Genomic DNA, 11,801 nt, shown 5'->3' with positions numbered 1-11,801 from the left:
AATATATTATTTTTTATAAAAAATTATTCAACTAATCTAATTTTATTATTACTTATTCTATCAAGCAAATTTCTAAACTTAAAATATTGCAAAATCTTTACATAAAACTGAATTTTTATAGAAAGGAGTTGAATATTACTACTCGTTTGAATTAAATCCAGGTATGATTATATCGTATATTTTAAGTTCTTCTTCTAATTATAATTCTAAATCCTAAAGTCCTTGAAGATTGTTTTAATTCTCAAGCTCCGCAGTGTCTTTTTACTCTATTTTAATAGCATAAAAAAACTGTTTATCTTTGTATAGAATGTTTTAGGAGGATATATCGAAATTAATGATACACTCAACTTTATCTAGTGTATTTATGTTATTTTTTTATATATTTCTTAAATCTAATTTATAAATGAATCCTTTTTCTATGTTTAAAATGAAGAATTTCCTCTATTTATAGTTAATAATTTTTATTTAGTGAGAATTTTCAAATATATTTTCAAGCATATCTTAAATATTCAAATCATCATCTTAACTATCATCGCTTTCATCTATAAAATATACGTTTTTTTACTCTTCGTAGTTATTATCAGGCATGTTATAGTTTTTTTAAATTTTTTTTCCTTTACTGTTATATTCTTCATCTTAATGATAATCATAAAATTTAAAATTAAGTTTATCTGAAACACCATGTACTTTTTGAAATTACAGATCTTTTTCTAACCAGCTATTTTTTTGTATGTCATAAATAAAATATTGATCAGGAGTTAACAATATTATTTCCTATGTAAAATCATCTAAAAAAAGAAGAACTTTTTCATTTTAGCTAGAATCACTAATTTCAAGATATACTTAGGGCTAAGAAACATCTTAAAATTCAGGGTATATTAATAAATCTTTAATACATTTAAAAACTAAAGTTTAGGTCTCTTCTTAATAATCTAGTAAGTATAAGTTATCATTAATGAAGCAAATTTAGGGAACTCTGTTTTAGTTTTAGATTAAATCTTATATTTAATAAATCTCTTCGATTAGCAATTAGTTTTTATCACTTTCATTTTCATAACCTTTTATTATCTACAGCGAATAAATCTTTGATGCCGTTACAATCAAGATAATAGCATCATAGATAAGCAAACTTTTAAAATTTTTAAATTCATCATCATTCATATTAAAAGGAACTATTCATATAAATTTATAATTATAAAGAAGATTAGTTTTTTTTATTCTAATTTCTTAATAAAAGAAAATCAATTGCTAAAATCTAAAAATGTTATTTTGTAAAGAAAAAATACCTATTGCTTATTCATTTCTTTTGATATAGAGATTGAATATTTAGAATCTTTTTAATAAATAAAGCTAAGACTAGCCTATATATAGCTTATTATTTGCAAAAAAATATATTTTACTATTTTAAACAGATTTATATTCTTAACCATCTCCTTAACCAATTTTTAATATTCTAAAAGGTTATTCCTATTTTAAGTAAGTGGAAGGCTCATCAGCTTTTCTATTATGCTCATCAGCAATTATATTTTGAATCGTTTATCTTAATTTTATCTCTGATTCAATCTACTACTGACTCTCTTTTGATTGATAATCCTTTTTTTCTTATAATTAATCAATTTCTTTTTCTAAATCGTGCTACATTCTTTAATATTGGTCTATTGAGAAGTGATTAACTTTTTCATTTATTTTTACAATTCCCTGGTATTCAATTTGCTAACTATTGACCAGATTATACTTTACTGAACTCTAATTTCTAATTTTCTCTAACTTGAGAAGCGGGGCTTCATTTAATCTATTAAAAAAATAATTTTAATATAAAATAGCATATTATTTATACCTACTATGATTATTTTTTTGAGATTTATTCATGAAAATTAGCTAAAAAACTATCATATATTAAAAAGTTGAAAGAAATCTATTCGTTGCAACAAGGGCATACAGCTGTTTAGCTAGTAATTAGGTATTCAAATTCATCTTTTTCTTTTTATGTAGGAAACAATATATTAAACATAGTTGATATATCAAATAAACATATAGCAGCTGTTTATTTATTGATACACAAAGCTGAATAAACAGGAAAATTAAGTATTTTATTATTTGTCAACGAATCCTTATACTCTAACTCGACATACTTAAACGATCTTTCTAAAAACATGCTCTAAATGTACTCGTTTTCTTCATAACGATATTAATATAAATAATTCTTAAACTGCTCTAAAAGTTAGTTTTCCATTTTCAATTCTATATTTCAAATTAATTTTTAAATGAATTTATTCTTGATGAAAATCTGCAAATTTTTTTTTAATTTTAATTTTGTTATAAATTGAATACATTATTAATACATTAAAACAAACATAACAATTATTATTTAAACATATCTTTTTGTTCATTAAAAAATTGATATTTTCTTATAATGCATTTTTATAAAAAAAAGAGAAATTAATCAGCATTAACATTTAGTTTGCATAGCTATCAATTATTTTTTTTTTAATGAAATAATTAATTTTGAATAAGTTTTAGAATTTTAAAATAGAGTTTAATTTAAAATTAATTTTAACTTAGAAGATCATACGAAAATATATTTAAACTTAGACATTTTTGACAATATTATTTGAATATTGATTATTCATAAACATTTAAATCTGATTAAAATTTTATAAGAAACATTAGGTACATTTTTTCAAATGCTACTTAAGTTATGGTTTTCTAAGATATAAGACCAGAATTCGGTTCTCTTTATTTAATAAAATAATTATTTAAAAAAAAATAACATTTTAATAAGAAATAAATTACTAATTTAGAAAATTCAAGTTCATATTTAGCTAATTTTTTGACGGTAGTGAAGTAAAGAGCTTCCTTTTCAGCCTATTAAGATTTTAAAAAGAAGAATTATTAATATCTTTTAATTTCTGACAATTATTTACTTTAAATCTATCTATTTCAACATATCCAAGAACGACAGTCATAATATCATAAATTTCACTAGCTCTTGAAATTTCAGCTTCAGTGTTTTCAATTTATTACTTAATTTCTTAAGCATTTTCTTCCTTGCTCTTCTTGGAGAAGACATTTTTAAAGGAAGTCTTACCAGATATAATTTTACTTTCTTCGCTTTTTAATTCTCTATGCTTTTTATGCAAATTTTCCTTAGATTCTTTGAATGCCTTTCTAGAGTCCATACATTCAGTGAAGGCCTTAATTTCCTTGCATTCCTATCTAATCAATTGGTAAAGAGAGTTTAATTCATCTTTGCTAACGAATTCCTTGACTTATGAGATAAGTTAGCTAAGTTTTTGATCAGTATTTTAAGCAAAAATAAGCTTTCCATCATTTGCAGCACCAATGTATTCAGTGAAGCAGTTCTTTTCATATTCGGGAAGAAGGTAAGAAATGAATAATTCATATTGCTTATTGTCCTTTTCTCTTAATTCTAAAGTATTCTTGGCAAATTCTTTGTAGTTGGTAAGCAAAGAACCGATTTTCTTTAAGTATTAAGTGAAAGAGTCGATCTTACCTTCGATTGAAGGGTTGATTTCCTTACCACTTAAATACATGAAAGCATTTGAGTATTTTTGAATTAATTCTTGGTTATTTTATGCAGGAAGCTTGCTTAAAGACTTTTCTACATCAGATTAAGTACCTCTATAATTATAATATATATTTAGATTAAATTAAAATAATATAATTTTATTTTAATTGCTAATTTAATTTATATAATCAAGTATGCTTGTGTTTTCTTTACTTATTAATTCAATAAAATCAACACATCTTCATTTGCTTAAGAAAATACTTTTTTAATTAATATCTTTACCTAATAAATAATTAGAATTCTTCTGAGTACCAAAGGTGCTTTAATTCAGTAATCTTTACTACAAAAGCTTCTAAAAGATTTCTACGATCTTCGATGAACTTTTGGTCCATATTACCAACAGACTTTTTATCAGGGATAGGGGGAATATAGCAGGAAGGCCATCTCTTTTAGAGATAAGTTCTCAAACCATCAAAATCACTGAATCTTCTAATAACTTCAAAAGTACCTAACTATAATTAAAATATATTATTATTAGACTATTTAGAGTATTAGAATTCGAGGTATTATAAATAGTTAGAGAATTCTAATCAAGCTAAAATATAAATTTTTTACCTTATCTTCACCCTTAACGGTATAGACAACATGTTAAGAAACACCTTCCTTCTTAACGATAGGATCTACAACGTGGACAGTAATCTATTTTTTAATTTAGAAAAATAAGATATTAATTTCTAAAAACACTTTAACATAAAAGAGCTTTTTCAAATATGTGGATAAGAAGTGATATTATTTCTATTATATATTTTTTTCAATATAACCTTGAAACATGTATGCCTACAGCTGCAGGTAAGCATGCTAAAAATTTGGTTTAAAGAATTAGAAAGCAATTATAAAAATAAAAGAAAGAGGGTATTTGTTTTATGAAATTTTCAACCTTCTCAATGATATCACTAACATCATTGACTAAATTTCTCATTTTCAAAGTAATTTTTAAGATTTTAGTATTTCTTAAATCTGATTTTTATGCAAAAAAAACTGCATTAAATAATTTGACTAAGGTATGTTTTGACAGATTGATACCATTAGCTTTTTAAAATTATTATTAAAATAAAGTTAATATGTAAATGTCAATACTTGGAAGTTATCTTGTTCAATATTTCCTTGCTTGTCAGAAAACAATTATCTGGGTTGGTTATCTTCAATATTTTCCATTTTAGTTTATCTGTTTTTTATATCTATCTTCAAGTTTTCTTAATTATTTATTTATTTTATTCAAATATTTAATTATTTATTATTATTAATTTTTGTCTGCAATTTAAAGATTTTAAGTACAAATGATATTAGTTTGATGTTTGGATAGACGATAACTTGTTTTCTGTAAAAATTTACAAATTAGATATTATTTATCTTCATTTACAGACATCAGGAAAAATTATAATTTGCGAAAGATATAGTATTTATTTTTATTTACAATCTTTGTATGCTACTATCTTTTATCTTTTCTATGGTCTTAATTATGGAACGATGGATGGATACAGCTTACAAAATTATTTGTTAGCCTGAAATAAGCTAATTGGATTTATATTTTGATTAACTTCAAATTATCAAAATCACATTATTAGAAGATCATTTTAAATGATTTACTCTTTCACCCTATCAAATCCAAAATATTAAAGATATTTTTAATGCTTCATTTTTGCTTTGGTTTGTTCCTTTTAATGACATTTCAATTATAAATAATATTTTTAATTTAAATTAATAAAGAATATCTGTAATCTTATTAATTATTGTTTTTTGCTATTTTAATTTTTTTCCTACTGATATTACACCAGTTTAAGATGTTCTACATATTTTTACCTTATGATATCAATAGGTAAAATATCTGATTACTGTTTAAAGAATAGCCAAAGTTTCATTCTTAAAAATAGAAAATTCATTTTTCAAAAAATTTTACTAACTAAAAAGTTATCTGCTATTCTTATTTTTTGGTAAAGGTACTACCATGTTAAAAAAAAATTACTGAGATATAAAAATATATCTTTTTGTTTAAAAGTATACTATTATTCATCCAATTAATTTTATTTACTAAAATTTGTAGTACTAATGGGGGACGAAGTAAAACTTAAACCACCAAATTTATAAAAATTTATATGATAAATTTTCTTATTAATTTCTTCAAAATATACAACAACTGAAATTTATTGGTTGATAGTAATTATAGCACAACAAAATCTAGATTTTCTGCTTATTAAATTTTATTTAATTTCACAATAACTCTTACATAAAATAAATAAATAAAATGGATTATAGGTCTTAATATTTGCAATAAAAATACTATTTTTAAGTAAACAGTTGATTTTCTATAATAAATATTATTTTACTTTTTAAGCTAAAAATTATATTCGATAATTATGTAAAATTTGTTGAGTTTTTGTTACAGATTTTTTATATTTAAAGAACGCAACATCTGTGAAAGATGCTTATATAAATGATCTCTCAATAAGGTAAATATATAGTAGAGTATTCTAATTGGCGGATAAATATTCTATAATAGAAGTTTTCCTTTATTAAAATTCACACCTTATAAAAAAAGAGAAAAATCTTATAACGCCAAGGACAATTTTGATGTGATTGATCCAAGAGTGAAAGAGATAGAGAGAATAGCAGAAATAAATTATATTGCATAAAAAAAAAATGAATAAAGACATTTACAGTAAAAATAAAAAGAGTAAAGCCTAAATGAGTTGAAATAAAAATAAAATGAATACAAAGAAAGATTATTAGACTATAAAATCTAAGAATCACAGAAGAGATACCTCCAAGAAAACTCAATACAAAAAGATAGTGAATTTGTTAATGCAAATAGTTTACAGCAGGAATATAGAAATAATAGTTTTAGCTAAAAGCTACAATCATACGGAAATAATAGGACTGATTTGTAGAACAATTAAAATTTTCCATACAATCCTAATAGTTATTTGATGCTGAACGATTCATAAGAGTCTAATCAAATAAGAAGTATTTAATCTCTCCCTCTAAGTTAAAGTTTTAAGGGTAGTTAAAATTCATAAAATTATAATAAAAATACAGACGGCAGAGAAAAAATATCCTTTAGAAGTAGGAGTAATATCTATGGTTAATTAAAGAATATATCAACAGGAAATTAGCCCTAATAAGGTAAAACAGAAATTAAGCTAGTTCCTTTATCAAACAAAATAAAAAATGACTTACTAAACAACAGCTCTAAGCTAGAGAAAAATATGTAAAGTAAAAATATTTACAGTGATATTGAAGAATAGTATTAACCAGATTACTCTAAATTAATTATTCAATCTAAGTATCTTATTTCATAGAATAATTTAAAGGAAGCTGAGATTCTTTTAGAAAATTTGATATTAAAAATTCCATTCCACTCCGATTGCTTATATTTACTGGGTGACACTAAAAGGATCATTGGTAATAAATAATAAACTTTAAAAAATATTTAGCATATTTAAAAAACAACTAAAATTTATTTTTGGTCAAACTTTTATTTATAATCGAACTTTATTCGAAGCAAAAAATATATTTCTAATTTTTTATAGTAATAAAAAAAAACATATTAAAATCTAGGTAAATTTAAGGAGTCAGAGATTCTTTTAAAGAAGTGTATGTAGTAAGAAAATTACACACCTTTTGCATATAAATCTTTGGCACAAACATATTTCTCTTTATGCAAATATCAGGAATCTTCATTTTATTTAAAAAAATATATTTTGTTTAAGGTACATTTTTTTGACTTTTATACTGAACTATATCTTTTATTTATTTATTTATTTATTTATTTATTTATTTATTTATTTATTTAGAAAGATGACGATGAAGCTTTGTCAGTTTTAGGATAATGCCTAATTAAGTTAGGTGAAAACTTGGAAGCCTCAGCTTGTTTTAACAAAGCTCTAGAAATAAATCCAAATCAATTAGAGTACTATTTATACAGATCAGAAGTGAATGACTTGTTAGGTTTAAGAGAATTATCATAAAGAGATTACATCTATTTTAAGCAAAATAAATCTGATTATTTATCAAGTTTATCAGAACTCTCCAAAAATCTTAAAAATAAAGGAAAGATTTTAGAAAGTGAATAAATTATTTAAAAAATAAATCTACTCATTCCAATAAATTGATAAAATATATCTTAGCCTTTCAATATAAATTGATATAAGTTTTTCTTTTTTAATATTGCTATATTTATTTTCAAGCATTTAAAAGTAAAATACAATCCAAAAATTATTCTTCAATTTCAAAATTTTTAATTCAAAAACGAAAATTGTATTATAAAATTTTATCTTTAAATGGTTTATCATAAAATTATTTAAAATAAATGATTTTAACAAAAAATTAATTTAATATTTTTATTTAAATTTAATCCAAATATGTCATTTTATAAGTAATCTTTAACATAAGTAAGGATTTTCTAGTAAAAATGTTTATATTAAATAATAGCAAACACAACACAATTAAAATTTTTAACATAAAAATCTTATTTGAGAATTAATTAAAAGTTATAACTTTATGTAATTATTTTCAGGTAAATTATGAAAAAAATCTTTTTAAAAATTGTTCAAATAAACTTATTTTTGTAAAAATAAAAATTTTCTTTATATAAATTGGAAAATAAATGTAATTATAAAATATTAAGCCCAGTAAATAATCCAAATAATTGTTTTTTAGAAAAAATAAAAATGATAGTTTTTTTATAGACTAAATAGTAACTAAGGCGTCAAAACTCTTCTTAAAATAATTGTTTTGTACAAATATAATGATTAAGTTTTAAAAAAATTGATCCTAATTATAGACTTAATTTACCAATATTAAAATAATGATAATAATTTATAGAAATTGTTTAAATTATATGAGTTTTCCAATAATATTCAATTTATTTTTTTAAGATTTAAAAATAAAAGCACTTTTAAATATTAATTAATTTATTTTTAAACTGAGTATTTTATTCATACAGATGAATCAATGCTATATATTTTAATTAAATTATTGTTTAGTAGTTTATTTATAATTTATTTTAGTTTGTTTTGATTATTGTGTTAATTTATTTGTCAAAAATTAAATTAAATTAATTACTTAATTTATATATTTATTTATTTATAAGTTTTTTATTTTCGTTAGTTCAATTCATATTCAACTATTCTATTTTATTTAAATATTCTAAATGTTAACGCTCAAGAGATTCCAAATCAGACTCATATTGTTTTGTTGAATATCCATTACTATTTTAACTTTATATTGTATTTGTTTAGTTTGAAGGGCTAGAATCATTGCTATATCTATTTGGATTGTTATAGAAGTTATTTGATTATTTTGTATTACTACTTTCTTCAGTAAATTATTTATCTGTTTTTGCCTTAGGCTTTGGTATATTTTTAGAAAACTCTAATGCCTTATCTCTTGAAGAGATCTTTTTCTCTTCTTCTTTTTGCTTAGGCTTCCTCTAGTTTGAGGGAGGAAGATTGGTTAATTATTATTAATTAAAATATTTTACTTAATTACTGTATTCTAATTTTTTATCTTACAAATCTTTTTTTTATTTCCAATCATCTGTGCCAATATTAGCGCCTAAGCCTCCTCTTTGCTAAAGAACAACAGGGTATTCTATTGACTGGCTTTTTTTTGAATTGTTTAGGTTATTATTAATTATATTTTGTTGTTACTACTGCTATCTACTATTATCAGTAGATTGATGTTAGGCAAAAGACGGTACATAACTTTAAATGTATACATTTGCTTCTTATTCCTAGTTATACAAATTATTTTATTACTATTTTAGTATCCTGTTTTATCTCTATATATCTGGTGATGAGCTATTCTTTTAATTCTTCCCTGGGTTTTACTTTTAAAAAAAAATTATTAAATTAATCTGAAAAATTAACAAAACACAAATATTCATAACCAAAATTAAATAAATAAATAAATAAAATTCCTCATTTATTTTATTTTTTTTATTTTTAAATAAAATCATTTTGTTAATAAATATTTTTTTGTTTTTTTTTTTAGATAAAAAATTTATTATTTGTTTTTTTTGTTTGTAATTAAATAGCTATTAACTTGAAGTAAATAAATAATTTTTAAATTGCAAAAACAGCTTTTTAAATATTTTTAATTTATGAAAATCAAAATCAATTAGAAGTTTAGGAAATAAGTATTTCACTGGTTATGTATGATTTTAATTGAAACCAAAGAAATTTTGAAATAAAATGTAAAAATAATTTAAAAATGTGCTTACATTTATATTTTCAATTGCATCTAACGTATATGGATTGTAGTTAGTATAAGGGTTGTGATAAGAATTTTGATTAGGCAAATTAGCTTAATTCGGTTAAATTTTTGTATTTTTTTCTAATGTGTAAGCAGAAGATTTACTTCCTCTGGCTTGACCTTTAAGTTTTGAATTAGTGCTAGTGTCATCATTTGAAATATTAATTATATCATTCAATCCATTATTTTAGATATTTAAGTGCGATGAAGCATGATAATTTTACAAATTATTAGAGTTTTATCTTTAGTTAGATTTATTTAACTATCCTATATTGTTGTCGCTAAAATATTATTAATGATTATTGCTTCCTATATTGTCCCTACTGTTTTAATTTTGATTTTGCTAAAGATTACCACCTCCTGCCATTAGTTATATTATATCTAAGTTAAACGGATTTGTCTGTTTATAGGGGTCATTCTATTGCTGTTAATATTGCAGTTTTTAGGAGATAGAAATTTTCGATTTATTTGATTATTCACTTCTTGTTGAAAAATTAGAATTGCTTTATTATTATTTATTCAATACTACGCCTTCACTCCCATAAGCTTTTACATACTATTAATTATTTTTAGATCCTATTTAATATTTATTCAAAATATCTTAAAAACTATTCAATTTAAAGTTGTAAGCATTTGATATCTTGTGGCTTCAATCAAAATAACAATGATTAAAAAACTGGTAGTTTCTTTTGATGAGAAGCCAAAACAATTTTTTTATCTTAAATAAAATTGTGAATATTAGTTTACCTGATGCTTGGTTAGAGTTAGAAATAGGAGTATTCGTTGAGGGATTAGAAGAGGTTGACTAAATACCTCTTGAAGAATTGTTTTAGTTATTTGCCTTTTGAGGATAGTCATTAATTCCTTAGTACCTATCTTACTATTAGATTGAGAGATCTTTTTAAATATAACCTTTTGAGACTGGAGGCTTATCTAATGAAGGAATCACGCCTTCTTTTGATATTGTTGACGTTTTGCCTTTAAATCTTTCCTAAAAGCTGGACATAACTAACAATCTATTAAGTATTTTTTATCTAATTATCTTTAAAGGTAGCCCTTATTAATATTGTATATTAGTTTCCTAACTTATATGTTCTATAAAGGAAAAAACTATTCTTTTTTTTTTATTAATTTATTTATAACTAATCTTTGTTAATAGCTCTTTAATTTTCCAAAAAGCATTTATATAATTATATAAAGGTTTGTTTTGTTTTTTTTTGCAAAATCTATTAGTTTGATTGATGTTTCATTAGTTATTTTAGATAATAAAAATCAAAACCTTTAATAAACATTTATATATTAACACAGTGTTTATTTTTAAGAATATAATTTAGAAGTTTAAACATTTTATCATTAATTTTTAACAACTTTTAAACAAAGTAAAAGTAATTCATATTTCATTTCGTTTAAAGTAATGCTAATTTACTTAATTTTAAATGGATAAAGATTTATAATATTTTTTATCAGATAAGTTGACTGAAAAAATCATTTAAAAAAAACTAATTCCAGAATATTTAATATAAATAGTTTAATGAGTTGATAAGTTATTTTAGTTAATAAAAAGAGAGAAAATGTTAGAATTGAAATAAAATAAATAATTTAAAAATTTATAAATTATTTGATAAAATTTATTTATAATTTTTACATTATTTTTTTATAATTAAAAATGTTAGCAAATGTCAAGTTAAAAATAAAAGAAAATTTAAAATGATTTGTAGTTTAATTTTAAATGTTTTACTTGTTTTTTAGCTCATTAATTACAGATTCATTACTTTTAATAAGGTAAAATAAATTTTAAATTTATTCAAATTTATAAACTTAAATTTATGAGATTATTTGATTAATCAAATTAAAAGTAAATAATTCGTGATTGATTTATTTAAAAAAGTCTTTTATTTTTATTTATTCATATTTTCATGAGTTTTTGTTATTGTGAAAAAAAAATGTATTTTTTTATTTG

General features: G+C 21.8%; 5 protein-coding genes across 5 annotated transcripts; 1 reads left to right on the top strand and 4 right to left on the bottom strand. All coding sequences in view use genetic code 6, as the record gives it.

Annotated features, from left to right (window-relative positions):
- Window positions 1-60: 60 nt before the first annotated feature.
- Window positions 61-953, bottom strand: TTHERM_000502239 (hypothetical protein; the record flags this gene model as incomplete). The annotated part of the gene is made up of 2 exons (XM_012799249.1): window positions 61-849; window positions 897-953. The coding sequence occupies 2 exons, from the start codon at window positions 951-953 to the stop codon at window positions 61-63; spliced, it is 846 nt and encodes a 281-aa protein (XP_012654703.1).
- A 223-nt stretch (window positions 954-1,176) lies between these two features.
- TTHERM_00502230 (hypothetical protein) lies at window positions 1,177-2,233 on the bottom strand (the record flags this gene model as incomplete). The annotated part of the gene is made up of 2 exons (XM_001022277.2): window positions 1,177-1,792; window positions 1,842-2,233. The coding sequence occupies 2 exons, from the start codon at window positions 2,231-2,233 to the stop codon at window positions 1,177-1,179; spliced, it is 1,008 nt and encodes a 335-aa protein (XP_001022277.2).
- Window positions 2,234-2,680: 447 nt separating this feature from the next.
- TTHERM_00502220 (PX-SNX8-Mvp1p-like protein) lies at window positions 2,681-4,744 on the bottom strand (the record flags this gene model as incomplete). The annotated part of the gene is made up of 6 exons (XM_001022276.3): window positions 2,681-2,734; window positions 2,794-2,865; window positions 2,925-3,642; window positions 3,812-4,041; window positions 4,145-4,228; window positions 4,667-4,744. The coding sequence occupies 6 exons, from the start codon at window positions 4,742-4,744 to the stop codon at window positions 2,681-2,683; spliced, it is 1,236 nt and encodes a 411-aa protein (XP_001022276.1).
- A 1,087-nt stretch (window positions 4,745-5,831) lies between these two features.
- TTHERM_00502210 (tetratricopeptide repeat protein) lies at window positions 5,832-7,698 on the top strand (the record flags this gene model as incomplete). The annotated part of the gene is made up of 5 exons (XM_001022275.2): window positions 5,832-5,876; window positions 5,990-6,036; window positions 6,126-6,988; window positions 7,145-7,296; window positions 7,381-7,698. 5 exons carry the CDS (start codon window positions 5,832-5,834, stop codon window positions 7,696-7,698), a joined length of 1,425 nt encoding a protein of 474 aa, XP_001022275.2.
- Window positions 7,699-8,696: 998 nt separating this feature from the next.
- On the bottom strand, window positions 8,697-10,979 carry TTHERM_00502200 (hypothetical protein; the record flags this gene model as incomplete). Its single annotated transcript, XM_001022274.3, has 3 exons — window positions 10,589-10,979; window positions 9,810-10,417; window positions 8,697-9,416 (listed from the first exon to the last, which is right to left on the bottom strand). Exons 1-3 carry the CDS (start codon window positions 10,845-10,847, stop codon window positions 8,697-8,699), a joined length of 1,587 nt encoding a protein of 528 aa, XP_001022274.2. The 5' UTR covers window positions 10,848-10,979.
- Between the last annotated feature and the right edge of the window lie 822 nt (window positions 10,980-11,801).

The sequence above is a fragment of the Tetrahymena thermophila genome (genome assembly GCF_000189635.1).
Source record: "Tetrahymena thermophila SB210 genomic scaffold scf_8254487, whole genome shotgun sequence".
NCBI classification, from domain to species: domain Eukaryota; phylum Ciliophora; class Oligohymenophorea; order Hymenostomatida; family Tetrahymenidae; genus Tetrahymena; species Tetrahymena thermophila.
This window is presented reverse-complemented; position numbering and strand designations above follow the sequence as displayed.